This window comes from Bos mutus, chromosome 18 (assembly GCF_027580195.1).
Source record: "Bos mutus isolate GX-2022 chromosome 18, NWIPB_WYAK_1.1, whole genome shotgun sequence".
In the NCBI taxonomy this organism is placed as follows: domain Eukaryota; kingdom Metazoa; phylum Chordata; class Mammalia; order Artiodactyla; family Bovidae; genus Bos; species Bos mutus.
The window spans coordinates 12,194,139-12,221,264 of NC_091634.1; the positions used below are offsets into that span (position 1 = coordinate 12,194,139).

The following is a 27,126-nucleotide window of genomic DNA, read 5'->3' on the forward strand; positions in this document are numbered from 1 at the left end:
TCTCAAGGTGAGCCATGCAAGAGAGAAATGGAGGTGGAATCCTCAATGCCTTTTATGGCTTAGTCTCAGAAGTCACACAGTAACAACTGTACCAGGAGCTACTGGAGCAAGTTACAAAGTACAGCCTATACTCAAGAGGGGCAGGCTCCACCACCTAGTGAAAGGAGTGTCAAGAATCTGTGGACATGTTTTAAATGTCCAGCTTCATACATTCATTAAATTCTGACCATAATCTAACACAGTGGGTACCATTATTCATTCTCCTGTTACAGACGAGGGAACTGAGAGGCTAAAGGTCAAACGGAAGGGCCAGAACTAAGACTTAAATCCAGGTAGGTGAACTGGGAAGCATTTTCTTAATCACTAACATTACCAGTGGGAAAGAAACCAACTGAAGAAAAAATATTTAAGAAGGAGCTTTTTATGAGACTTCTGTTTGTTTGTTTTGGGGCCATGCTGTGTGGCATGTGGGATCTTAGTTCTGAGACCTGAGAACGAACCCTGTGCCCAGTGAAATGGAATCAGAGAGTCTTAACCACTGGACCACCAGGTGAGTCCCATGTATAGGACTTTGATGACTGGCTGGACATGGGACGTGTTGGAGTTGAGGATGACACCCATGACCTCCATATTCCTTTGATACTAGGAGATGAGATGTGTATCCAAGAGAAGTGAGACAGCAGGAGGTGAAGAACATAAAGTTTTGGGACAGAGTGAGAGAGAACTATGGGCTTCCCAGGTGGCACAGTGGTAAAGAATCTACCAACCAATGCAGGAGATGTGGGTTTGATCCCTGGGTCAAGAAGATCCCTTGGAGTAGGAACTGGCAACCCACTCCAGTATTCTTGCCTGGAAAATTCCATGGACAGAGGAGCCTGGCAGTCTACAGTCCATGCGGTCACAAGAGTCGGACGCAACTGAGCACGTAGCTCAAGACAGAACTATGGTCGATTTGGTTTAAGGATAAATCATTTTGCCCTAATTTCTTCTTCTTAAATAAAACTGATAATTACCCACCCTGTGGGATATCTGTGGGCTTCCCTGATGGTGCAGTGGTAAAGAATCCACCTGCCAATGTAAGAGACATGGATTCGAACTCTGGGTCAGGAAGATCCCCTGGAGAAGGAAATGGCAACCCACTCCAGTGTTCTTGCCTGGAAAATCCCTATGGACAGAGGAGCCTGGAGGGCTACAGTCCAAAGGGTTGCAAACAGTCAGACACGACTGAGCACACACATGGGATATCTAAGGATTAAAGATCATGCTTGCAAAACAATCAGTTTACAGTGGCTGGCACAGAGAAATCACTTGATAAATGGTAGCTTTCAAATATACCTATTAGTGAAATATTATCGAATTATATACATATTGAATTATTTTTTTTTCTATATAAATACTATCTGTGGAGCCCTACACCAAGGTCACAGGTGTAAAGCCTTGTACCAAGTCCACAAATGTGAAGGCCTGTACTAAGGTCATCTCAGGAACTGACCAGAGCCCCCATAGCAACCATTGCCATGAGCGCCCCCCAGATCTAAGCCACTCAATTCCTTGATCCCATATTAGGTAAAAACACCCACTCCATTATTCACCCTATAGCATCCTAACCAATCGCCTAATGCCACCCTTCCAGCAGGAGTTTTGTCTTGAGGCTATAAAAATTGGCTACTAGCCGATGAAAGGCGTTGGCTCTCTTGAGCCGGCCTGCTGTTCTAACAGTCAGCTCTCCGTGCTCTGTCAGGAGGTAGGCCTGCTGTTCTAAGGGCATCTCCCTCTCGAATAAACTCTATCCTCCTCTCATTCTGCCTCATGTCTGGAAAATCCTTTCTAACCTGCACACAATCCAGGACACTATCCCATTGAAATGTTGCCCCCCTCCCTATAACTTTGAGCTGGTGACTCTAACTTTTGCTGTCCCCGTTTTACAATAAGTAGGGGAATAAGTTCCCTTTGGACTCCTGGTCTGGGCTGGAGGAATAAGGCAGAAACTAAGGTTCAACTGGAGTTGGAGGGTGGAGAAGGTACTGCTCAAGAAATCAGAACGTGTGAGTGCCTCAGTCACTCCACTTGGGGTCATGACATGGATGAGATAACTGAGACCTAGAGCTGTGCAAGGTCCTAAGTTACTGACAGAGTCCAGCCTTCAAAAACAAGATTTTCTGCAGATAAAGTGGGCCTCAGTTCCTCATTTCTTACCCCTTCCCCCACCCCACCCACTCATTGCTCAGAATCAGCACTAACAATGAAGAAATGGGCGGTATTTCTGAGAAGGAAGTTGGATTTATCAGTCTTTGAGGAGCTTGGGGGAACTCTAAAAAGGAACCCCGCCAACCAGATGAAGTTTATTTCCAGTTAGGAGGCAAAGGGATGCATCCAAACTCGTGAGATTCCCCTTAGCTCTGGCTCAAGTCTGTCTTGTGGTCCCTGTTGAGAGACAGTTTGAGGGGTAATGGGGCATGGATGGATTTGCTTATTCTGTTATGAGAATATCTGAGACAGACAGTGTTCAAACTTCTTCGCCGCGCTCAACATGGCCACAACCTGGCGACGCTGCAAATGGCTGAACCGTGGATCGTGGCTGGAGAGACTTCTTACCCAAAAATGGAGACGGGTGGGGGGAAGAAAATGTCAATCACAGCATAGTCCCGCCCCCAAAATGCCGCTAGGGCCAATTAGCAACCCGGAGGGCGGGTGCAAGGCCAGGGGAGGAGGCTGCCGTTGCCCCAGCAACAACCTGGGAGGCAGGAGGCGGGCGCGGTCTCGGAGAGATCTGCGCCTCAGCTCTCTCGCTGCCAGGAAGGTCCTAGGAGAGGCGTGAGCCAGACCTGGGAAGTCAGCGCCTGCGGAGAGAGGGACAGGTTAGGCCCATGAACTCCAATCCCCGCCAGCGTTCTCGCCTCTCCTAACCGTTAGGTACTTTGAGGTAGGAATAACGCATGCGCGAACTCACAGGCGGAGCTAAGGCGCCCAGCGACGCATGCGCCTCATGGACTTGGCGGGGGTGGGGGTGGGGGGGGACGGAAATCTGACGTGGGAGGCGGAGTTTTGTGTTGTGGGCGGAGCCATTGGGCCCCCTGGGGCGGGACTTTCCGCGGCGTTGAGCCTAGGAAGAAGTTATTTTAGAGGCAGCCAGAGTTACGCGCCAGCTCCTTGGAGAGTCCGTTACTCGCCCCTCATTTTTCTGAGACTCTCCTGGAGAGGCAGTTAGTATCGTGGTTGAAACCGCAACCTCAGTGGTTTGACGAAACTAGCTTGGAATCCCACGTATTGCTCCTTACTTGGTGGGCCTCAGTCTTCCTATTTATTAGGTGGAGATAATTGTATACTTTTCTCATAAGGCTGTGATTATATTTTCCCCTTTCAGGGCAATGGCTGAGGTGCACGTGATCGGACAGATCATGGGGGCCACCGGTTTCTCGGAAAGTAGCCTGTTCTGCAAGTGGGGCGTCCACACAGGTATTCCCCGACATGGTTCATTTCCCCACCGAAACCTCTCAGTCTAGCTGCTCCACCTTCTTTCCTTGACCGCTTGGCTCAGTCCCTGATCCTCAGCTTCTGTCAGTTCTCAGGACTCCTACCCCAACCACATTCTGTTCATGCGAGTCTCAGGCTCCCTTCTTATCCCTTCCCATCCCACCTCTAGGAACTCTTGAGTTCTAGTCTCTCAATACACGTTCCCTGAGGGCTTCCCATGGTGGTGCTAGTGGTAAAGAACCCGCCTGCCAATGCAAGAGACATCAGAGACATGGGTTTGATCCCTGGGTCTGGAAGATCCCCTGAAGGAGGGCATGGCAACCCACTCCAGTATTCTTGCCTGGAGAATCCCATGGACAGAGGAGCCTGGTAGGCTACAGTCCATAGGGTCACAAAGAGTCGGACACGACTGAAGTGGCTTAGCACACACAGCAAGGATATAGGCTTGACACACCCACCTACCCCCAACACACACTCCCAATCCTCAAAACATTTAACAGCCCTAACAACACTATTTGGCTTTCATTCACTGTCTTAGAGGTACCTTGGGTGACTCCCCCATCTTAATTCTTTGCTTCACCATCTCCGTTTATTGAGTTCTTAAAGTGAACGGAAGTTTCCATCTTGGAATTAAGAGGAGAGACCACCCTCCTGTATTCATATTTCTCTGTGAAAACGTAGAAACCTGGTTCTGATCGTCATCCAAGTCCATCCACATAAGCCCAAGAGGGACCTTGGAGGTCCCAGTTTTCATGCCTTTCCATCAGAGGCGGTAGAGGGTGGTGGTTAGTGTGATAGAGCCACGGGTCACCAAGTCTGGGCTCAAATACAAACTCCCTTACCTATTAATTGGGAGTCTTCGGACTTGACCTTTTTGAGCCTGTTCCCTTGTCTGAAAATGAAGCTAATAGCACCTAAGAGGCAGCAGAGTACTGATAGGTTAAGAGCAGAGACTGCCTAGATTCAAAACCAGCTCCTATTTATTAATTATGTGACCTTGGGCACTTGTCTTTGCCTCGATTTCCCTGTCTGTACAATGGGAATAATAACACTATTTACCTCATGGGGTTGTTATGAGGACTACATGAATATCAACAGCCCTTAGAAGAGGACCTGGATTTGTAAGTCCTTGTAAGTACTTGCCTGGCTTGTGTAACAGCTGGATGGGCTCTTGTTTCTAAGCCTGGGATATGTTGTCTAGCAGAGATACATGTCCATGAAATGAGTGTGGCCATTGTCATCATCATCGTTTTAGGTCCAGAGTCCTTTGTGATTTCACTGGTGGATAGACTAGTCGCTGAGATTCCCTGGGAAGTTGGGATCCTCCAGTTGAGTGAAAAAGACAAGCCTGGAATCAACTCGGTTTCCAGCGCCCTACCACTCATCTGTTCTGTGACCCTGGGCAAGCGCTGTTCCCTCTCAGAGCCTCAGTTTCCTGGTCCGTAAAATGGGACTATTTGTCCTTCATAGCAGCATCAGGAAGTCTTGTATGTGAGAATCCTGACTCAGGGTCTGTTGCTTTCCTCACTTGGCCCAGAAGGGAGCAGTAACCAACATGATTTTTATTATTTCAGGGGGGCTCTTCGCCAGGGAGGAGAGGCTCTCTCTTCTCGAGAGAGAGCCGAGGGGCAGTCAGATAAGGGGCTTGGTCTCTGCTATCAGTCAGAACTCTATTTGAGGAACTTCCCTGGTGGTTAAGACTCCACACTTCCACTGCAGGGGACACCGGTTCCATCCCTGGTCGAGAAACTAAGATCCCCGCATGCTTCAAGGCACGGTCAAAAACAAATAACAAACAAACCAGAAACAAAACAGAGCTCCATTTGAATTAGCTCCACTGTGGGATTTGGTCTGCTTCGGTCCTGCTGTAGGCCCAGCGTGGAGAACAGTGCTTAGCACAGAGAAGGTATTCAGTAAAGGTTTGTGGAATGAATGGCCAAGTGCCATTCCTTCTCAGAGTCTGTTTCTTTACCTGTAAGATGAGGATTGTATTAGCCCCCACCTCCTAGGATCATTTCTTTGTCCAGCAAACACGTATCGAGCACCTTCTGTGTACCAAGATCTGGGTTTGCGGTCCTAGGGATCCAGTACTTTATGAGATCCGTGCTCTCTTGGGGCTCACAGTAGGGGAGACAGAGAATAAATAAACAGATAAAGACATGAGTCCAATGATTACAGATCGTGTACTAGGTCCTAGGAAGAGATGAGCTGAGAGATGATGTGAGAGGGACTGATTAGTTTGGGGATAGGAGGGTGAGAGAGAAGACCTCTGTGAAAATAGCACTTGAGCTGATCCCTGAAGTATGAAAAAAAAAGTCTGGGGACATCCAGGAGCAGGGTTTTCTAGGCAAAAGGAACAGCCAGTGCAAAGGCCCTGAAAAGTGGAACAAAAATAGAACCAGTGAGGCCAGAGAGTGGTGAGGAATGAGGAAAGTGATGAGAGATGAGCTCAGGAAGGTGGTGGGTGGGGGTGGGGAGGGGGCAGGGCACAGGCCAGGCCTTGCAGGGCCTGTGGGCTATGGAGGAGAATCTGTAAGCAGGGGGTGGGGTGGGGATTAAGAGTCCCAGAAGGCGGATTAAATGAATTCATTATTAGAGCGCTTAGCACAGCGTCTGGCATTTGGTAAGCACTCAGTGCATTTTTGCTGTGACTGTCACCCTCGGTAGGATTGCTATTACGATGCACCTTTCACGATATGCTCTGTGCTTTTGTTCATGAAGGACACCCTTGGCCCCATCTTGGTCCTCGGACTAGGGCCTCTAAATGTGGAATGAGAATAGTAATATAATAAAGTGATACCCGGAGAAGGCAATGGCACCCCACTCCAGCACTCTTGCCTGGAAAATCCCATGGATGGAGGAGCCTGGTAGGGTGCAGTCCATGGGGTCGCTAAGAGTCTGACAAGACTGAGCGACTTCACTTTCACTTTTCACTTTCATGCATTGGAGAAGGAAATGGCAACCCACTCCAGTATTCTTGCCTGGAGAATCCCAGGGACAGGAGAGCCTGGTGGGCTGCTGTCTATGGGGTCGCACAGAGTTGGACACGACTGAAGTGACTTAGTAGCAGCAGCAGCAGCAAAGGGATGCCCAACACTTATTCAGCAGGCACTATGCCATGGACACTTCTTAGTGCTTCGTGTGTATTAATTCATTTAATCATCTCACAAACCTGTGAGGGATGCATTATTATTATACCCACCTTACAGATGGGAAGACGGAGGCAGAGAAAGTAACAAGCCCAAGGTTGCTTAGGCAGGAAGAAATAGTGCCAGGATTTAAATCTAGACATTTGGCTCCAGAATCTACACTTTGCAACCCTTGACCACCACCCACCCCCAGTTCCAGGGAGAAAGGGGGTCCTGCAGCCACAGTGGGATCCCCTTCCTGAGGACTGTCTCCTACCCCTCGCCCTGACCTCATCCATGTCCCGGCTCTCACTTGCAGGGGCAGCATGGAAGCTCCTGTCAGGAGTGCGGGAGGGCCAAACACAGGTGGACACCCCCCAGATAGGGGACATGGCCTACTGGTCCCACCCCATCGACCTGCACTTCGCCACCAAAGGCCTTCAAGGTGGGTTCCCAGCCTGGGCCTCAGGCTAGACTAACTGGAGGTGGGTTAGCGGCACCCCCATGCTACCAGAACCGGAACCACCAAGTGCTGGCCCTGCTTCCTGTGCCTTTGGGTCCCTTTCCTGACCAGACTTGCCCTGGAGAGGCTGAGCTGAAACCTCCCCAGGCCAGCTCTAGAGTTTGTTAGAACCAGGGCAGAGGCCAGGGTGAAGGGGGCAAGGTCAAGGGGCATGTGGGGGGAGAAAGACGTGGCTTTCACAGAGACAAAGCAAGAGAATCTTCCATCAGAAGGAAGCTGGGAGGCACTTCCTGGAGGTCCAGGGGTTAAGATGCTGTGCTTCCAATGCAGGGGGCCTGGGTTTGATCCCTGGTAGGGGAACTAAGGTCCCACACAATACTTGGCTCAGCCAAAAGAAGAAAAAAGGAGGAAGCTGGGAGAGGGTTATGAGAGAGACAGAGGTGAAGGCTAGTGGCTGTTCTGCAAGCAGGGCTTTTCTGCTGCTCAGAGGGTAAATGAATATGTGAGAGAGGAGGGGTATCAGAAAACCTTTTCTGGAGGAATATTTATGTCATTAGAAAGGAGTAGATTCCAGGAAATGGTCTAGATAAATATGCCATATATTTCTATCATATAAATAATAGTTACTGAGTACCTGCCCTGTGTCAGAGGGGGCCAAGGAGATGTCAGTGATGAGACAGCCCCTGCTAGCCCAGCTCTGTTCCCACACAGATCATCTCTAGGGAGAGAAAGAGCTACCCTGAGTGGCAACCCAGAGTGGGCAGGCCTGGATGAGGGATCCTGAAGGACTCTGGGAGCCCAGAGGAGGTGCCTTACTCTGCTGGGGAGTTCAAGGAGGGCTTCCCGGAGGAGGGGGAATGTTTAGCTTTGCTGTGAAGAGTCAGTAGGAGCCATTAAAATGGAAAGATGGAAGAGGGTTCTAGGCAGAAAGCCATGTGTGGAAGGGTCAAGGGGAAGGTGAGTCGGGTATTTGGAGGATGGAGGGTGAGCAGGGAGACTACAAGGGGTGATGTGGCAGGGGACAGGGAACAGGCCCTGCAGGATCTTCAATGCCAGGCCACAGAGTGGAGGCCATATCTGGGGAGCCAGAGCAGGTGATTGACAAGTCAGATTTTGCTTTTAAAAGATCCCTCTGGGGACTTCACTGGTGGTCCAGGGGTTGAGGATCCACCTTCCAAGGCAGGGGAGATAGGTTCAATCCCTGGTCAGGGAACTAAGATCTCACATGCTGTGGGGCAGCTGGGTCCACGTGACTACTGAGCCTGTGGGCTCTCGAGCCCTAGTGCCACAACAGAAATCCCATGTGCCACAACTGAGACTTGATGCAGCCAAACAAACAAACAAAAAAAAGATTGCAATTAAAAAAAAAAAAAAAAGATCCCTCTGGCTGCCTCATGGGTGCCGGATTGGAAGGTGAGGCAGGCCACAGTTCTTTCAGCTCTTAAGGATCCCAAATACCCTTGCCGTTTCTTTTCTCATTCTATTAGGAAATCCCATTAGCTCCACCTTTGGAATGCATCCTGAATGTCATCACTCCCCCGACCCCCATCACCTCTCACTCTGCTGTTACCATAGAGTCTTTACTGAGGTGTCCCTCCTGTGAACACCTAAGTCAGGCCACATTCCTTCTCTGCTTAGGACCCTCTGTGGTCCCCACATCACTCAAGGTAAAAGGCAAAGCCTTACCATGGAAGGACAGGGCCCTGCTTGATCTGGTTCTGTCTCCCCTTCCCCATCTGCTCCAGCCACATCAGTCCCACCAGGCAGCTCCCACCTCAGAGCCTTTGCACTAGCTGTCCCTGTGCTGGGAGCACTCTTTCCTAGATAGCCATATAGCCCCCAGTCTCTTCCCTCCGTTAGGCATTCCCTCCGATGTCACCTTCTCAGTAAATTTTTTCTTGATCACCGCCTTCTAAAACTGCATGCCTACTCCCACCCTACCCAGCTTATTTTTCTCCAGGGCAGTTATCACCATCTGACATAACCTATAATTTGCGTATTTACTGTGTTGGTTGTCTAAGATGTCAGCTGCACAAGGGCAGAAATTTTTGTCTGCCCTGTTCACTGCTGTATCCCCAGCTTCTAGAACAGGGCCAAGCTCAGAGAGACTCAGAAAGGTGGGTGAAATGGGGCTGGATCTCCCAAGCACTTTGCCTATAGGGTGAGGAGCTGAACTATATCTTGAGTGAGGAACTGGGAAATCTATGGAAAGGGGAGAAAGATGCTTCCAGCTGCCAGGTGAAAGATGAGAAGGCAAGAAAGAAGGCCCTGAGGCCAGGAAAGAGGACAGGGTGTGGCCATGGGGAGGGAAGGAAGGAGGCATCCAGGACAAGGCCCAACACCCTCACCTGGGGACTGGGCTCCCCAGAGGTGGGGACACAGAGGAGGAGGCCAACAGAGAATTCAACAGAGGCCAGACCTCACGGGTCTAGAATGTTGAGGTTGGACTTTATACTGAGAGCATTAGGGAATCATGGAAGGGTTTTGAGCAGAGGAAGAACCTGGGTTCAGAAAGATCCCTTTGGCTGCTCTGTGGTAGTCCAGAGGAGGAGGGTGGGGCAGAAACCTGGCAGGGAAGCACTGGGCCTGGGTTCTTCAGGAGCAAGAGGCTGGGCTGTCCCCCTTTACCTTTCCTCCCTCCCTCCTATCCTGCAGGCTGGCCCCGGCTCCATCTCCAGGTGTGGTCCCAGGACAGCTTCGGCCGCTGCCAGCTTGCAGGCTATGGCTTTTGCCATGTGCCCAGCAGTCCAGGCACCCACCAGCTGGACTGCCCCACGTGGCGACCCCTGGGCAGCTGGCGAGAGCAGCTGGCGAGGGCCTTCGTGGGTGGCGGGCCTCAGCTGCTGCACGGAGATGCCATCTACAGTGGGGCTGACCGCTATCGCCTGCACACCACCTCCGGGGGCACCGTGCACCTTGAGCTGAGCCTGCTGCTGCGCCACTTTGATCGCTATGGGGTTGAATGTTGAAGGAGCCTATAAGGATGGCTGGCCCCCAGCCATATCTTGGGACACCCCATAAGGGGCAGGATGGTGCAGTGGTCAGAAGTATGGGCTTTGGAGACTGTATGCCTTGACCCAGCCAAGGCTGGTGCAGCTTCTAACCTGACTAGCGCCTCAAGCCCAGTGACTGCCGCTCCCAGTTCGTTTTCCCATCTGTAAAATGGGGGCAGCAGGTGTGTTGGGCTCACAGGGGTTGGGTGCAGAGAAGCTAATGGCACATGGAAGGGCTCAATAAAGGTGTGGTGCTTTTCAAGTGTGGGTGCTTTTTTGACCTTCATCTGTCAGACGTGGGCCAGGGGTGGGGGGATTCCTCCTACTGTTACCCTCCTCCTCAAGCCCCCTTCCCTTGCCCTCTGCCTCAGCGTCTGACCCCCTTCCCCACTCTGGGTGATGCTCTTAAGGGCCCCCACTCCTTGGGGGTTCCCCCTGCCCCGTGCCCCTTTCCCCAGTGGCTCCTTAGCTTCTGGCTCACCCTCTTCCCCTCTGCCCCGGTTTCCCACTCTCCACTCGAGGCGGTCCACCTCCGAGTCCCTGTATCCTGCGTCCCCATTCTCTTAGCCTTGCGCGCTACGTAGGTCTTTATGCTCGCTGACCCCCGGCCCAGTCCTCAAAGCCACACGCATCACTGCCGCCCGCTTCGGTGGCGCTCGCCGCCAGGAGGCAGCACCCTGTTGGTGGGGCGGAGCCGGGTGTCCGCCCCCTCCCCCCGGGCTTAAGGGACCCCCCTTGGAGCCCGCCCACGCAAGATGCGGACCGTGGCCCGGCCCCCCCCCCGCCCGTGCCCTCCCCCTGAGGGCCGCCCCCGCCCCGCGCGCTTCCTGGGTGGGGCCGGGGCGGCTTCAAAAACCCCCGCCGCCCCTGCCGGTCCCAGCTGCCGCCGCCCTTCGCGCCCCAGGCCGTCCCACCTCCCTCCTCCCGCCGCGGATCCGCCAGACAGCGAGGCCCCCGGCCGGGGGCAGGGGGGACGCCCCCTCCGGGGCACCCCCCGGGCTCGGAGCCGCCCGCGGGGCCGAAGAGCAGCCCGAGGCCCCAGAGTCTGAGACGAGCCGCCGCCCCCGCCGCCGCCGCCGCCGCCGCCGCCGCCACTGCGGGGAGGAGGGGGAGGAGGAGCGGGAGGAGGGACGAGCTGGTTGGGAGAAGAGGAAAAAAAGTTTTGAGACTTTTCCGCTGCCTCTGGGAGCCGAAGGCGCGGGGACCGCAACGCGCAGCGCTGCTCCGCGAGGCAGGACCTGAGGACCCCAGACAGCAGCAGCCCCCGCCACCGCCTCGGACGCTTGCTCCCTCCCTGCCGCCTATACGGCATTCCCCAGGCACCCCCATTCCGGACCAGCCATCAGGAACCGCAAACCCGACTCCCGCGAAGACTTGACCCCAGATTTCGGGCGCACCCCCTTGCACGGCCCCCCAACTCCCCAGCCTCTCTCCTGAGCCCCCGCGCATCCGAGGACCCTTCTCCGGGATCCGGGATCTCTCTCAGACTTGCCTCAGCTTTCCTATTCAAGATCACCCATCTCTAGTACCAGAGCTCACCCATCTCGGTTTTTTTCCGTGGGATACCGAGAACCCACCCATCAGAGCCTCCCCTCCAGCTCTGCTCCGTTCTCCCTGAAGGCCTCAACTCTCCCCGCAAACAGACCCTCCTACCTTTTCCTCGGGAGACCCCCACCCACCCCAGCCCCTGTAGGGGCGGGGCCTCCCTCTTCCCACCCCAGCCCAGCTCGCGCTCTCGGCTGTGCCGGGGGGCGCCGCCTCCCCCATGCCGCCCTCGGGGCTGCGGCTCCTGCCGCTGCTGCTGCCGCTGCTGTGGCTACTAATGCTGACGCCTGGCCGGCCGGTCGCCGGACTGTCCACCTGCAAGACCATCGACATGGAGCTGGTGAAGCGGAAGCGCATCGAGGCCATCCGCGGCCAGATTTTGTCCAAGCTTCGGCTCGCCAGCCCCCCGAGCCAGGGGGATGTGCCACCCGGCCCGCTGCCCGAGGCCATACTGGCCCTTTACAACAGTACCCGCGACCGGGTGGCCGGGGAAAGTGCCGAAACGGAGCCTGAACCAGAGGCGGACTACTACGCCAAGGAGGTCACCCGCGTGCTAATGGTGGAATACGGCAACAGTGAGCTCGCACGGGCAGGGGACCCTGGAGGGGAGCCCCCAGGGGGCGCCGGAGTGCAGGGGTCACGGGGAGGAAACTGCTGGTAGAGGAAACTGGCTGGAGGAAGAGAACCCCCGGGGGCGCCGGGAACGTGTCGGGGGGAGGGGTCCCAAAGAGATAGCGCTGAGCTCCCTAACCCCAAGGTATCTGGTCTTGAATAAGAGATAGTGAGCGAAGTGGACCGCTTTTAGAGGGCGACGGGATCATGCGAGATCGTGTGGGGAGTCCCTTAGAGTGAGAGAAGCGAAGCCATTCGAAAAAGACTTCCCCTTGCAGGGTGCTCGAGAATGCAGGGGGTCGTGGGAGCGGGGCTGCAGAGAGGGATCTCGCTTTGGGAGAAACTAGCACCCCGGCATTTGGAAAAGGAGAGGTAGTGGGGAAAGCTGACTCAGAGTTCAGGGGCCGTGAGGCAGGAAGATTCAAGGACAGAAAAACAGAAGCGAATCCCAGAGGGGTGCCAGGAAAGTAGAGAGAGTGGACCCGCATGCACAGGACGCGAAGAACACGCGAGATTGGAGGAGGGCTTAGAAGGAGAGGGTGATAAATGTGAGGTCGGAAAGGGACGCGAGGTTGTAGGGTGCGGGAAACTAGCGGGAGAGAAGCGGTGACCCTAGGATGTGCCCAGGGGGTGGGGGCGGGGGGTGTCCAGAATGCGCCGGGAGGTGCTTTTAATATTTCCCACAAGGACTGTAAGAGGATGAAACCCAGAGAAAGAAGCGCGCGCTCCCAGGAAACCTACAATACTGGGTCGTGGGAAGGGGTTTACAGAACGGGAGAATAAGCGTGGGAAAGGTGGACCTGGAATGGGGTAGAGGAGCGACGGATGGTGTCATGCTGGGAGCAGCGGGGCCCGCCACCCTCCCGCCGCTGGCTGGAAGGAAGAGGGCTGAGTGAGGAGTCGTAGTAGGGAGAGAGCTGGGTGAATGCGACTCTGCGAGACCCGGGGGAAAGACCGAGCTTGTAGGGGTTGGAGAAGCCCCACGTGGGTGCCACGCGCGGGTGTGGGGGAGGAGCCTGCGCTTCCGGAAGGAACAGGAGGACCCCGCGGAGTTCTGCGGAGAGCCTAGACCCCAAGCTCCTAGTTCCTCTCTGCGAGGCTGGGGAAACCCCAGCGTCCGGCTGCCTAGCCCTCCCTTCCCTTTCCTTCTTGTGCCTCGGGGTTGGGGGCGGAGGGTTACGGGGCGGGGATCGCGCGCTGAGCCTGGGGCGAGACGAGGCAGGTCCGGTCCCCGCCCTCGCGACGGCGGCGACTCCCGCCCTCTTCACCCCTAGCTCAGGGCGGGGCTACCCTGGGCCCGCCCTGTCGGCGCCCGCGCGGGTACCCAGGCGTCCGGCTGGGCCCCGAGGCTCGGGGGCGAACCCCGCCCCCCGCTCTTAGTTTCCCTCGTGGGCAGTAGACGTGTGCGTCTCTGGCCCATTTGGGCGCCCAGTTGCGGCTTCAGTCAGATGACATCCCTACAGCCTACCCACCCACATCTCCGTCTCACCTTTTCCGTCGACGCTTCACCTTCGTTGGAGAGGTTTTTCCAATGCTGACACCTTCAGTTGCTCTTCAGCCCTCTTCTGCCTCCATCTCGCTCCCAAACCCTCCGTCTGTCTTCCCGTTTGACTTCTGCCTTTCTGTCTCTCCCGCATCCGTGTAACTCTGACCCTCTCTGGGTCTCCTAGTTTCTCTCTCCATCTCTTCCCTTTTTCTCTCTTTTTCTCCTCAATATCCTATTTCCATCTCTCACTCTGACCCTTCTTGCTCCCTCTATCGCTCTTCCTCCCTGTCTCCTGGGCCTGGGCTCTGCCCTTCCGTTTGGGTCGGCTGAGTAACTCTTGGGCCAAGATAGAGCTTATTCGTGAGGGAAAGGGGCCAGCCCGGCAAGAGACGGGAGGAGCAGGGGGAAGGAGGCGCTCAAGAGGGTCTTCCTCTGTCTTTTCTCAACATGTCTCCACCATTTCCATGCCCCCACTGCAGAGGCCTAACGAAACTGCTCCAGTTGATCATGGCCTGCCCCCCTCATTCCCAGTCCCCAATTTTTCCTGAACTGGGAGTCTTCTTAATTTTGTTTCCCTTCCCCCACCCCTGAAGCCATCCTTATCTAGAGTGAACTTTACTTTCTCTAGCCAGTTAAGGGTGGAAATACTACAAATAATAACAAAAATAATGTCACATTAGCAGGGAGGGAGCATAGCCTAGGGATTAAGAGCATAGGCTCTGACCAGACTGGCCAAGTTTGAATCCCCACCCCACACTGTAGTTTCCTGGCTGTGTTGCTTAGGGGCAAATTGTTTCCTCTCTTTGCCCATCTATAAAATGGGTATACTAATAGAATCTTTCTCATGGGGTTGTTGAACACACATTAAAGTAATCACTGTATGCAGACTCTGTGCGACATACTTTATCTGCATCATCTCATCTATTTCACACTGTCATCCTGTCATCAGTCCTTGGCTTGTAGGTGAGAATCTGGCAAGAGAGACGAATTCATCTGCCCAAAGTTCCACTGCCCTTCAGTTAGGAGAGCCTGGGTTGGGAGGCAGAGAACTTGATGTCAAGTAGATTTAACAGCTCCAAGAGGGAATGTGACTTGCCCAAGGTCACAGAAGGCAGCAAAGGCATAGTCTGATCCAAGTGCCCTTTATCTCTCTGCTTCAACATAACTTGCATTTGAGGCTCCCGGTGGTAGGGAGGCCTGAGCAAGCAGAGCAGCCCCACCCCCAAGCCAGCTTTGTACTGAGGGGCCACTTCCTACCTGATGAGAGGGTTAGGATAGGACCCTGTTTAAAGAGCTAGAGGAATTTCCCTGGTGGTCCAGTGGCTAAGACTCCAAGTTCCCAATGCAGGGGACCCAGGTTCCATCCCTGGTCAGGGAACTAGATCTCACATGCTGCAACGAAGTGTTCGCATGCTGCAACTAAAGACCCCACATTGCACGAAGCCCGAAGATCCCACACGACAACTAAGACCCTGCACAGCCAAATAAATAAATATTTAAAATAATAATAAAGAGGTGGAAACAAACTCAGAGAGGAGAAGCTAGTTACCTAAGGTCACACAGCTAAAAAGTGTCAGGGTCGGAGTCCAACCCAGAGTTCTTCGATTTGGGGTACACTAGCTCCCCTGCCCTTGCCAAACACTGACAGCCCCCCTACCCTCGACTCTTTCTGCCTAGAAATCTATGACAAAATGAAGTCTAGCTCGCACAGCATATATATGTTCTTCAACACGTCTGAGCTCCGGGAAGCGGTGCCCGAACCTGTGTTGCTCTCTCGGGCAGAGCTGCGCCTGCTGAGGCTCAAGTTAAAAGTGGAGCAGCACGTGGAGCTGTACCAGGTGGGGGCAAGGGTCCCGGAAAGTGGCCTGGGCTAGGGTGGTCCCAGGACGGCCGCAAGGCTGGTGGCTGCAGGGTCCACATGGACTAACCCTGAAAGATGAGGGAGCACAGAGTGTGGAGTCTCCTAGAGCCCTAGAATGTTAAATGCTTAGCAGCTGGAATCTTTGGAGCTGGACTCTGAAAACTCAGGACAAGGAAAGTTGGAATCTTTGAAAAGTTGGAGACTTTCAAAATGCCCTGTGCCCACCCAGTAGCCACTAGCCACATATGGCCATTTAAGTGGATTAAAATTAAATAGAAGAAAGAATTCAGTTTCTCAGTCTCACTGGCCATAGTTCAAGTGGCTCGTAGTCACATGGAGTGAGTGGCTGCTATTTTGGACACCACCGATAAAGCCCATTTGCATCGTCACAGAAAGTTCTCTTGGATAGCTCTGTTCTAGAAGAGTCTCCAGGAAGAGTCCAAAAAATCTGGATTTTCTCGAAGGCTATGTGACCTAGAAGCCCTGTCAAATGGAGTGTTAGATTCAGTGGTAGATGTTAGACTCTTACGACGAGGAAGCTTTGATACTAACTGCTCGGAATCTAGAGAACTCGGCTTTATGCTGCCAGTTCCCAGGGCGTCATTCCTCGTGGATGTCAGGCATCTGCAACGTCTAGGTTTCTGGCACGTCGGACTCCTGGGTTTGTTGAACTTGAATCTCATAAAACTTTTCGAGTTCATAGAATGTGTAATTCTTGGGGTGCCACCAAGTGCTGGAGTTATGGAATGACTTCGAACATAACTTCTAGAAAGCGATAGACTCTAAGAATTCAGAGCTGTATCGTCAATGACCTCTGTGATGTCAGTAGGAGAATTTTAGCCTCATGAGCTGTCCAAGCTGAAAGGAACTGGGCATTTCACCAGTGAGGAAACTGAGGCCAAAAAAGAGAAAGGAATTCTCCACAGCCATGGCGGGATCAAGGGTGGAGGCTGAAATGCCTAGGTGCCTTGACCCCTGGCCTGGAGTTCTCTGTCCCCTGTCATGGAGTTGGGTGGTTTCTGTGAAGCCCCTCAGTGTGGATGTCTGGGAGGGGGACTGATGGACTGTGTGGAGACCCGTTTTGGGGAGCAGATGGAGTGAGAGGTGCAAGGTACATGGGTGTTTGTGGCAGCCTCTACCCACTATCTCACTCCCCAATTCTTCATCCCCCAGAAATATAGCAACAATTCCTGGCGCTACCTCAGCAACCGGCTGCTCGCCCCCAGCGACTCACCGGAGTGGCTGTCCTTTGACGTCACTGGAGTTGTGCGGCAGTGGCTGACCCGCAGAGGTGAGGACCACTTGTCTGCCCCACCTCTGTTTTGTAACCCATTTTTTGTCCTGGGACCACCCTGCCTAGCACCCCCCGCCCTGTGTTGGTGCCAAAGAGCCCAGACCTGGCCCTCCTCCCAGACACTCACACCTGAGTGATTAATGGCTAATCCATTCTTGAGCACATGCATTGTGCTGGGTGATGCTGGAGACACAGAAGTGATGAAAACAGCTTCATCCTGACCTTCGGGAAGCTCCTGTTCCACTGCTGGGGTTGGGGGACTTGGGGAAAGACCTGAAAACCAGGTAGTAATGTCCCAGTGTGGGCAGGGTTGGGATGGGGAGCCCAGGGGAGGTGCCTGATGCAGCCTGGGAGGTCAGGGAGGGCTTCCTGGAGGAGGGGATATTGGAGCTGTGTCGGAGGGATGCATGGGGCCAGCCTGGGAAAGGAGGGAGGGGCAAGAGTGTTCAAAGCAGAGGGATAGGCTGTGCAGAGGCCTCGAGTCTAGGGAAAGCCTGACACACCTGTTCTGTCTGGAAGAGGACCATCTGTCCTGTCATGTTGAAGGCCCCAGTGCTCACATCTCCCTTCCTAGTCTCCCTCTCATTCATTCCTTCATTGGGGTAAATGCTAGTAGGTTCCTGCTCTCTGGCTGGCCCTGTGCTGGTAGGGGGGAAACACAGTGGTAACCATGACAACCTCTAGGCCTGCCCTCATGGGACCCGCACTCACTTCTAGATACCCAGGAAATCTTTCCCAAAGCCCTAGCAGGCCATGATGGCCAGGGTGAGCAGTGCCGGGATGGGGGAGGCATAAGTGCTATAGGAGCCCAGAGGGGGCACCCTAACCCCTCTGAGGGGATCCAAGAGAGCTTTCTGGGTGAGAATGATTGTGTTGAGACTCATGGAAGAGGTGATGGTTTGACCAGAGGAAAGGATGGGAGTTCGGGGGCAGGTGCATACTGGGACGAGTGTCCTGAGCTGACTGCTGAGTCCAGAGCACCTGATACAGGGTCCCACACAATAGTGGGTGCTTAGGGAAGCATTCATTCAGCCATTCATTCAAAAAACCTTTCTTCTGGGATGTATGTATACATTCACCTGATTCACTTTGCTGTACAGCAGAAACTAACACAGCATTGTACAGCAACTACACTCCAATAAAAGTTAATCTAAAAAATAAGAACAACTGATAAATACTGCTATGATTATTAGATATACATATTCTTTCAAAAGGGCTTCCCTGGTGACTCAGATGGTAAAGAATCCGCCTGCAATGCAGGAGACTAGGTTCAATCCCTGGGTTGTGAAGATGCCCTGGAAAAGAGAACGGCTACCTACTCTAGTATTCTTGCCTGGAGAATCCCATGGACAGAGGAGCCTGGTGAACTACAGTCCATAGGGTCCCAGAGTTGGACACAACTGAGTGACTAACTACTTTTTAATATACAAAAGTAACAGGTTTTATTAACATTTTTTGAACTATTCTTTCAAAAAAATGTTAATAAAACCCGTTACTTTTGTATATTAAAAAAAAAAGAAGTAAAACCTTTCTTCTGCACCTGCCTTGGGACAGGAGCCTAGGTCCTTGCATCCCATCCCAGCCCTGCCTGTGGGCCTTGGCTTCCTCATCTGTAAAATGGGGAACTTTGGTGAGGATTAAAGGAAATAACGCACAAAGAGTGTTTAGAACAGGGTCTGGCACCCAGCGCACTCAGGAGATGTTTGTTTTTAAGACGGAGGGCCAGGCCCAGCAGGGAACAAGAAAACAAGGTTCCCTGCCCCCGTAGTATCCTGCTTGCCACTGAAAACAATGAGGGAAATAAATAGCCAAAGACAAATGTTAGAGCTACAGAGGTCAGTGCTTTGGAGAAAAAAACGTGTTGTCACAGTCGGGGGAGGGGCTGTGTCCTGGAGGGCCTCCTGGAGGAGGTGGCCTCAGCGCTGAGACCTGGAGGAGGAGAAGGAGGCTGCAAGGCCAAGAACTGGAGTGAGAGGGTGCAGTGAGGGGGCAGGCAGGGGAAGGGGCAGGAAAGAGATCCCCCCATACCCCAAGGGTTTGCGACTTCCTTCCTCTCCTGCCCACCCCCACAGGGATGGGTGAGCTGCCCCCCTCATGCTGGCTTCCCTCTTCCCACTCCCACAGAGGAAATAGAGGGCTTTCGCCTCAGTGCCCACTGTTCCTGTGACAGTAAAGATAACACGCTTCAAGTGGACATTAACGGTGAGGCCCCCTCCCTGCCCCCCACCCCCGCCGACGCCCGGCAGTGATGTGTGTCTGTGTGTGTGTGTGTCCTCCCCTGCCCATCCTCGTCATTCATCCATATGAGTGTGTGTGTGTATTCCCAATCCTCCCCACCCCTCTGACTCCCAAAACCAAAGCAGGGTTCAGTTCCGGCCGCCGGGGTGACCTCGCCACCATTCACGGCATGAACCGGCCCTTCCTGCTCCTCATGGCCACCCCTCTGGAGAGGGCCCAGCACCTGCACAGCTCCCGCCACCGCCGAGCCCTGGACACCAACTACTGCTTCAGGTGAACCTTGCAGCCTCCTGGGCTGGGGGCGTCCTCGCCATCCACTGAGCGGCCACCACAGGTTGGGCATGTGGCTGGTGCTCTGCTTGGGCTAGCGTCTCCTTCAGCCTGGAGGGTTCAGGGCATGAGGTCCGAGCCTGGGATGCTGGAGTGTGTGCGAACTAGGAGTCCTTGGATGTTGAGATCAGGCGGGTCTCTTGCTGGTTGGTTGGCATCGGAAATTTATTAGAATGTGGAACACTGAACATGTGGGACTTCAGTATTGGAAGGTCTCCGTGTTAGATTTCTGTACTGTGGGCAGATTGGGGTTTGAAAACGTTGGGATTCTAGGATATTAGAATTTGGTATTAATTATTGAAATCAAAGAATGTTGGATTCAAGGACTGTTGGGTTCTTAGAAGTTGGGAATTCAGAACTGGAAGATTGCCCATGATGGGTACCATTGACAGACTGGACTCTCCCATTTTGGCAGGTTGGAGTGCTTGAATATTAGGTCCAGAATTGGTGGAATCCTGTGTTGAACTTTTAGCCTCCAAAAACGTTGGAGTCGGTGAAAGCCAGAATACTGGCACCTTAGAATGTTGGGACTCAGTCTTATTTATTTATTCTTGATTGCACTGAATCCTCACTGCTGCTCGCGATTTCTTTAGTTGAGGAAGCGTCTCTTGTTGAGGAGCATGGGCTCTAGGTGCTCTGTCTCCAGTAGTTGCGGCTTGCCCATATGGGATCTTCCCTGACCTGGGATCAAACCCATGTCCCCTGCATTGGCAGGTGGATTCTTAACCACTGGACCACCAGGGAAGTCCCAGTGCTAGAGTCTTGTTAGAATCTTGGAAGCCTGTGATCTTAGAAAGTGGCAGCTTGAACCTCTTGGGAGATGGGCTCAGAACTGTGGAATGTTGGAATGCAGTTTTAAAATATTGGAATTCAAGAATACCAAGATCAAAAAAAAACCAGAATGCCAAGATCCTCGAGAGTGGGGATGTGGGAATTCTAGAAAGTTGGAAAGCTGTTGCTGTGTTAGAATCTTGAGATGCCAGTATGTTGCAGTCTAAGAAAACTGAGAAGTTGTAGTCTCGGAATTTTGAAATTCAGAGTTAGAATATGGCAAATTTAGAATGATAATCCGACCTTGGCCCGTCTCTGCTAAGTACTTTGATGGTGCCTTTGGTTTTTGTTGCATGCACTTCTCCTGTTGCAAAGTCAGCTCTGTTTCCAAGATCCTTCATCACCAGATCCTACCCTCTGCCCAACAAACCTATGAACGAATGGATAGATTAAAATCTGAGTGCCAGCCTGCTATAACATTAAGAGAAAGGCAGCCAGCCATGTGAGTGACACAGTGTCACTTAGGAAGTCTTGCCAAAAAATCAAACCTGAAGCCCATCAATAATGGTAGGTCCAAGTCCCAATTTTCCAGAAATATAAGGACAGAGAAACATGTTAAACAGCCACCATGGGCATGCAGTCCGCAACATCTAGATTGTGGGAAACCTGACCCAGTTTCTTCAACAAATACGATACAAAGGGATGAAATAGAGAGATGGGTTTATATAGATTTTTAAAAGAATCTTAAAAGATGTATCAACCAATAGCCCTGTATAGACTTTACTTGAGTCTTTATGTATGCAGACTGTTTTTACAATTTTATTTACTTATTTGCTTTTTGGCCTTGCTTCACGGTTTCCAGGATCTTAACCTGACCAGGGATCAAACCCATGTCTCCTGCATTGGAAGCATGGAGTCCTAACCACTGGACCACCAGGGAATTCCCCAAACTTTTTTTTTTTTTTAAAGATATTGGGACTTCCCTGGTAGTCCAGTGTTTAAGACTCTGTGCTTCCAATGCAGAGGATGTGGGTTTGATCCCCTGTCAGGAAACTTAAGATCCCACATGCTACATGGTATGGCTAAGAAATAGATAAATAAAATAATTAAAAAGATACTTATGAGACAGTTGGGGAAGTATGAACTCTGACTAGATATTTGATGGTATCAAGGAATTACTGTTAATTTTTTGTGTGATGCTCTAAAGTAGTCTAGATTTCCTTGGAGATAGAAATATTTATGGATGAAATAATATGATGGATGACGTGGGTTTCAAAATCATTTGTCAAAGGAGAGAAAGTGGATACGGGTAGAAATACAGTGAAACTGACCATGACTTGATGTTTGCTGGAGCTGGATGGTAGAGACACAGCAGTTAAATGTAAGATTCTCTGCTTTTGTGTATGTCCCATGCCTGTGCTGTGCTCAGTCGTGTCTGACTCTTTGCGACCCCGTGGACTGTAGCCCGCCAGACTCTTCTGTCCATGGAATTTTCCAGGCAAGACTACTGGAGTGGGTTGGTGTATGTCCGAGACTTTCTGCAATAAAAAGTTATTCTTAGCTTAACCACTATCTCCACTGGGAAGCCTCTGTGACCCTTTCCCCAACATCCAGGGTTAGAGAGTAGCTCAGGGTCACCTGGAGGGCTTGTTAAATGTGGCCTGCTGTCTCCCAGCCATCCCCATCCCCCAGTTTCTGATTCAGTGCATCTGGGGTGGGGCCTGAGAACTTGCATCTCCCACAAGTTCCCAGGCGATGCTGCTGCCGCTACTCCAGGAACCCCACGTGGAGAGCAGTTGAGTTGAGTAACGGAATCACACACTGCAAATCAGAGGATCTCAGCACCCCAGCAGAGCTGGACCAGAAATGATAGATTTTACTGGACAGTGGTTCTTCCCCTTTTGTGAATCTAACACCTTTTTGAGAAGCTGAAAGCCGGGAACCTTTTCCCCCCAGAATATGTCTATACATACACACATATCTGGGCTTCCCTGGTAGCTTATCGATGAGGAATCCGCCTGCAATGCAGGAGCTACAGGAAACAAAGGTTTGATCTTTGAGTCGGGAAGATCCTTCAGAGGAGGAAATGGCAACCCTTTCTACTATTCTTGCCTGGAGAATCCCATGGACAGAGGAGCCTGGCAGACTACAGTCCAGGGGGTCACAGAAGAGTCAGACATGACTTAGCAACTAAACCACAACAACACACATCTGTGTGCATGGTTTAGAGAGCTCAGAACCCTCCCTGAGCCTGTCCATGGACTTCCTGATGTCTCCTCGGCCCTTAACAATAGCTTATTTGATCTAACGTTCCCTGCATCTTTGTACAGATGAAGGAACTGAGGCCTAACCAGACTGAGGAGGGACCAGGCTGAGCTCACAGGAATTTCAGTTTCCTGACTTCCTTCTTGAGGTCCTGTGGCTCTTGGAAAGGCCTTGTCTTGCCCTGGGAGAGCCTGTGGCATCGCCTCCTCACGCTCTGCTTGAGCTGACATGGTTGGGCTGGGCAAATGAAGTCAGAGACCTCTGGCCCTGAGCTCTACCACCTACAGCCTACATTTGAACAGACAACATCCCCCTTTCTCTAAGGCTCAGTTTATTCCTCCTTCAAATGGGAATAATAGTATAAGACCTGCCTTGGAACTTCCCTGGTGGTCCAATGGCTAAGACTCCACACACCCAATGCAGGGGGCCTGGGTTCGATCTCTGGTCAGGGAACTAAGATCTTCATATGGCAACCAAAGAATTCACCTGTTGCTGCAAAGACCTGGCACAGCCAAATACATATTAAAAAAAAAAAAAAAAAAAAAAAGACCTGCCTTGTAGGAAATTCTGTATTGATTTTTAAATAGGAAAATACATGTACATGGACCAAACCTAGAAAGGATATTCAAAGACTCTCCAGTTCTGACCCTTCAGTCCCCCTCCAAACAGACTTTTATTATATTCGTGCAGGCTTTTCTCTAGTTGCAGTGTGTGGGTTTCTCACTGCAGTGGCTTCTCTTGTTGCAGAGCACGGGCTCTAGAGTGCAGGGACTACAGTAGTTGCAGCACATGGGCTCAGTAGTTGTAGCTCCTGGGCTCTAGAGCACAGGCTCAATAGTTGTGGCACAAGGGTTTACTTACTCCACAGCACATGGGGTCTTCCCGGACAAGGGATCAAACCCCTGTCTCCTTCATTGCAAGGCAGATTCTTTACCACTGAGCCACCAGGGAAGCCCGAGGACTGACTTTTGCATCTGAGCCTGGGACAGAGATCATGAGTACATGGCAGTTGTCTTACCCACCACCACTCTCTGATGTGCTTCTGAAAAATGTAACATTGACCAATTAATTTATACAGCCAACACTTGTATACACTTGTATACAGCCTACACTTGTATACAGCCAACACACAGCAGGTGCTGGGGACTGTTATGGGCAGTGGGGACACCTTTAGGGACAAAATAGACAAAAAGTCCTGTCCTCAGAGGAAGACAGGAAATGAACAGATGAACAAATCAATCTCTAATAAAAGAGCAGGTGGCAGTAAGTTCTAAGAAGGAATATAAATCCAAGGAAGAGGAAAGAAAGAAATCGTTGTGATGATTTGTTTTTCCTAGTCTGATTTAAACTTTTTATTATGGAAACATTTAAATGTATAACCAAGATGGTAAAATGAACCCCCATACACTCTCATCTAGATCAACAGGCATTAAGATTTGCCCCCTTTCAGTTGCAGACATTTTTATATTTCCTTGCAGAACTGAAATGCCGTTATTACGCTAAATGGAATTAACTATCCTTTTTTTTTTTTTTCCCGCTGTGCCTCATGGCATGTGAGATCTTTCCTGACCAGGGATCGAACCCATGCCCCCTACATTGGAAGCACAGGGTCTTTACCAATGGACTGCCCAGAAAGTCCCTAGGAATTAACAATTTTTTAGATTGGTGTTTTGGATAGAATCATCCAGGAAGGTCTCTGAGGCAATGACGTCATTTGTTTAACTGATATTTATTGAGCACCTACTGCATGCCAGGCAGTGTTGTAGGAGGGAAGACTCCCCAAAGTGAAGGATGTTTGAGCACATGTATAAATGGAGTGAAGAAAGAGAGCCAGAGAGGGTATCTGTGGGAATAGCAAGCCAGGCAGAAGGAACAGCACGTGCAAAGGTCCTGGACTGGGACTCAGGAACAGCGAGGATGCTAAAGTGGCCAGAGGACAGTGAGAGAGGGGGAGTGGGGAGGGAGTTGAGATCAGCTAGATCTGGTGGCTCCTTGAGCTTGTGGCGAGGACTTGGGCATTGGGCTTGTTCAGAGCAGAGGGGCAACATGATAGTCTCTAGTATGTGGCCCCAGAAGGTAGGGATTTGTCTGTTTCATTTGTACTGAGTCCGCAGTAGACCCCAGCCCAACACGCAGTAGTTGAGTAAACATTTGTTGGACACTTAGAACATATCAGTACACATGGACCTGCACTGTGCTGTTTATGTCGAAGTGTATAGATGTAGTGTGATCTGTGTAGCTGTCCCCTGTGGACAGTCATTTGGCTTCTTTAGGCTTGGTTTTTTTTTTTTTTTGGCTGCACTGTGCAGCATGCAACGTGGAACTTCCTTGCCCAGGGATCGAATCCATGCACCCTACAGTGGAAGCTTGGAGTCTTTTTTTGTTTGCTTGTTTTTTGTTTCTTTTTTTGTTGTATTGAAGCTTGGAGTCTTAACTACTGGATGCCTCCTGGGAACTCCTCATTTGGTGCCTTACAGGTGTGTTTTGAGCGCTGCCTGAGATAACGCTTATGACGATGCTCTTAGTGCAGTGCTGGACTAGAGGAAGTGCTTTATCAGTGTAAGCGATGATCACTACTATTACTGCTGTTATTACCACAGAGGGTGCAAGGGAGACCAAGTTGGATACCATGCTGGAGGGCAACCAGGGTGAAACACACACACTCCAGGGGAGGAGAGGCAGCCTTCTGCTCTCCTGACAGTGTTTTTCCCTCCCGCCTGCAGCTCCACAGAAAAGAACTGCTGTGTTCGTCAGCTCTACATTGACTTCCGGAAGGACCTGGGCTGGAAGTGGATTCATGAACCCAAGGGGTACCACGCCAATTTCTGCCTGGGGCCCTGCCCTTACATCTGGAGCCTGGATACACAGTACAGCAAGGTGCGTCTGGAGCCCGACACCCCCTGCTCCCCAGCTGGGGGTGAGATGGGGGTAGCAGAAACCGAGTGAGGAGAGGGAGAAAGAGAAGTCAAATCAGATGAATTGGCAAGATGGTAGTCAGAAATACAGGGGAGAGGAAGGTTGGAGGGGAGGTGATAATGGGATGGGAGAAAAGCTCGAGGCAGGGTCTGCAAAGTTAGAGACTCAAGGGAGTGGGAGACAGAGATATGGGGAGACCTAGTGGTAAAGAACCCACCTCCCAGTGCAGGAGACATAAGAGACAGATGTGGGTTCAATCCCTGGGTCAGGAAGATCCCCTGGAGAAGGAAATGGCGGCCCACTCCAGTATTTTTGCCTGGGAAACCCCATGGACAGAGGAGTCTGGCAGGCTACAGTCCATGGGGTCACAGAGTCGGACACGGCTAAAATGACTTAATCCCAACTTGGGCGAGGGAAGAGGTGGGGAGATGGAAGGAGAAAGAAAAGGAGACAGAATGAGAGAGAAAAAGGTAGGAGGGTAGAGAATTTGGAAGATGGAAGGAGAAAGACAGTGAGATACAAGCCAAGAGTGGAACATGGGGAGAGGCAGAGAACCAGAAAGACACGGAATGAGATAAGAGAGAGGCAGATGGGGAGAGAGGCTGGCAGGGTGGCGGCATCCTCCCCACGACCCCCGACCCTGACCCCGCGCACCCGCCCCGCAGGTCCTGGCCCTGTACAACCAGCACAACCCGGGCGCTTCGGCGGCGCCGTGCTGCGTGCCTCAGGCGCTGGAGCCCCTGCCCATCGTGTACTACGTGGGCCGCAAGCCCAAGGTGGAGCAGTTGTCCAACATGATCGTGCGCTCCTGCAAGTGCAGCTGAGGCCCCGTCCCACCCCAACAGCCCCCGCCCCGTAGGCCCCGCCCACCCGGCAGGCCCGGCCCCGCCCCCGCCCGCCTCACCAGGACTGTATTTAAGGACACAGCACCCCCCCCCCACCCCACTCCCATCAAGCCCACCTGGGGTCCATTAAAGGTGGCGAGAGGATTGGGTCTCTGTGTCGTTGGGCGCGTCACGGCGTTCTCCCTTCTGACTTCTCTTACCCCCCTCCCTCCCCTCCATCTGCCGCCTCCTGTCTTTGTCCACCATTCATTTGCGCCTCTTCACACACAAACTTCCTTTTCGCTTGTTATGTTCCTTACTCCTAATGAACATTTAAATTTATTTATTGTTAGGTTTCTTGATTGAGCACCTTGGACCCTATTTTAAGTGTCTTATAGTAATTAACTTTTTAAACCACCATAACAAAGCTCTGAGATAAAGAGATTGATAATACCCACTTTAAGAAAACCAAAGCCCAGAGAGGTTAAGGAATTGTTCCTGCCCACCAACAACCTACTTTCTGGGGAGGAGACAGACATAGTAGCGTTGTGCAAAAATAGGAAAGCAGGATGGGCTAGAGATGGCTTTGGGGAGGAGGGAAGGCTTCTTGGAGGAGGTGGCATTTGGGACTTAAAGGAAGCCAAAATGGCAGTTTGGGGGAGGATGGGGGAGGGTGTTCTTGGTAGGAGGACAAAAGCAAAGGCCTGGAAGTGAAGATGAACTTGGGGTAAGCTACACAGGAAAGAGGCCAGTGCGGTTAGAAGGGAGGGGCATAGGGAAGGGTGTTAAGATCTGAGTCAGAAAGCAACACTCACAGGCCAGAGAGTAATAAAAACAATTCTCCACGCTAGGTATGGAGCTTCTAGCTCAGGGCATTCTCCCCACAGCTCAAGAAAGCAGGGGTTGGCAAACTATCTCCTGAGGCA

The 27,126-nt window shown here is 52.0% G+C and overlaps 2 protein-coding genes across 5 annotated transcripts; both read left to right on the forward strand.

Moving 5' to 3' along the window:
• Positions 1-2,699: 2,699 nt before the first annotated feature.
• Positions 2,700-10,320, forward strand: B9D2 (B9 domain containing 2). 3 transcript variants are annotated; one of them, XM_014476655.2, is made up of 4 exons: positions 2,700-2,923; positions 3,365-3,456; positions 6,922-7,047; positions 9,721-10,320. In XM_014476655.2, exons 2-4 carry the CDS (start codon positions 3,369-3,371, stop codon positions 10,032-10,034), a joined length of 528 nt encoding a protein of 175 aa, XP_014332141.1. In that variant the 5' UTR covers positions 2,700-2,923; positions 3,365-3,368; the 3' UTR covers positions 10,035-10,320. The 3 variants fall into 3 exon arrangements, with proteins under 3 accessions (XP_014332141.1, XP_070243755.1, XP_005890677.1); XM_070387654.1 differs by having other exon boundaries at positions 2,700-2,913; XM_005890615.3 differs by having other exon boundaries at positions 2,702-2,858.
• Positions 10,321-10,929: 609 nt separating this feature from the next.
• Positions 10,930-26,644, forward strand: TGFB1 (transforming growth factor beta 1). Of its 2 annotated transcripts, none has more exons than XM_070387655.1 (7): positions 10,930-12,178; positions 15,379-15,539; positions 16,736-16,853; positions 18,981-19,058; positions 19,217-19,367; positions 25,184-25,337; positions 26,042-26,644. In XM_070387655.1, the coding sequence occupies exons 1-7, from the start codon at positions 11,824-11,826 to the stop codon at positions 26,198-26,200; spliced, it is 1,176 nt and encodes a 391-aa protein (XP_070243756.1). In that variant the 5' UTR covers positions 10,930-11,823; the 3' UTR covers positions 26,201-26,644. The 2 variants fall into 2 exon arrangements, with proteins under 2 accessions (XP_070243756.1, XP_005890676.1); XM_005890614.2 differs by having other exon boundaries at positions 10,931-12,178; positions 19,220-19,367; positions 26,042-26,639.
• Positions 26,645-27,126: the final 482 nt, after the last annotated feature.

Coding starts and splice junctions, on each gene's coding strand:
- B9D2 (XM_014476655.2), top strand. CDS start 3,369: ATGGCTGAGGTGCACGTGATCGGACAGATCATGGGGGCCACCGGTTTC. Junction 3,457..6,921: donor CAAGTGGGGCGTCCACACAG/GTATTCCCCGAC, acceptor TCTCACTTGCAG/GGGCAGCATGGAAGCTCCTG. Junction 7,048..9,720: donor CGCCACCAAAGGCCTTCAAG/GTGGGTTCCCAG, acceptor CCTATCCTGCAG/GCTGGCCCCGGCTCCATCTC.
- TGFB1 (XM_070387655.1), top strand. CDS start 11,824: ATGCCGCCCTCGGGGCTGCGGCTCCTGCCGCTGCTGCTGCCGCTGCTG. Junction 19,368..25,183: donor GACACCAACTACTGCTTCAG/GTGAACCTTGCA, acceptor TCCCGCCTGCAG/CTCCACAGAAAAGAACTGCT. Junction 25,338..26,041: donor TGGATACACAGTACAGCAAG/GTGCGTCTGGAG, acceptor CCCGCCCCGCAG/GTCCTGGCCCTGTACAACCA.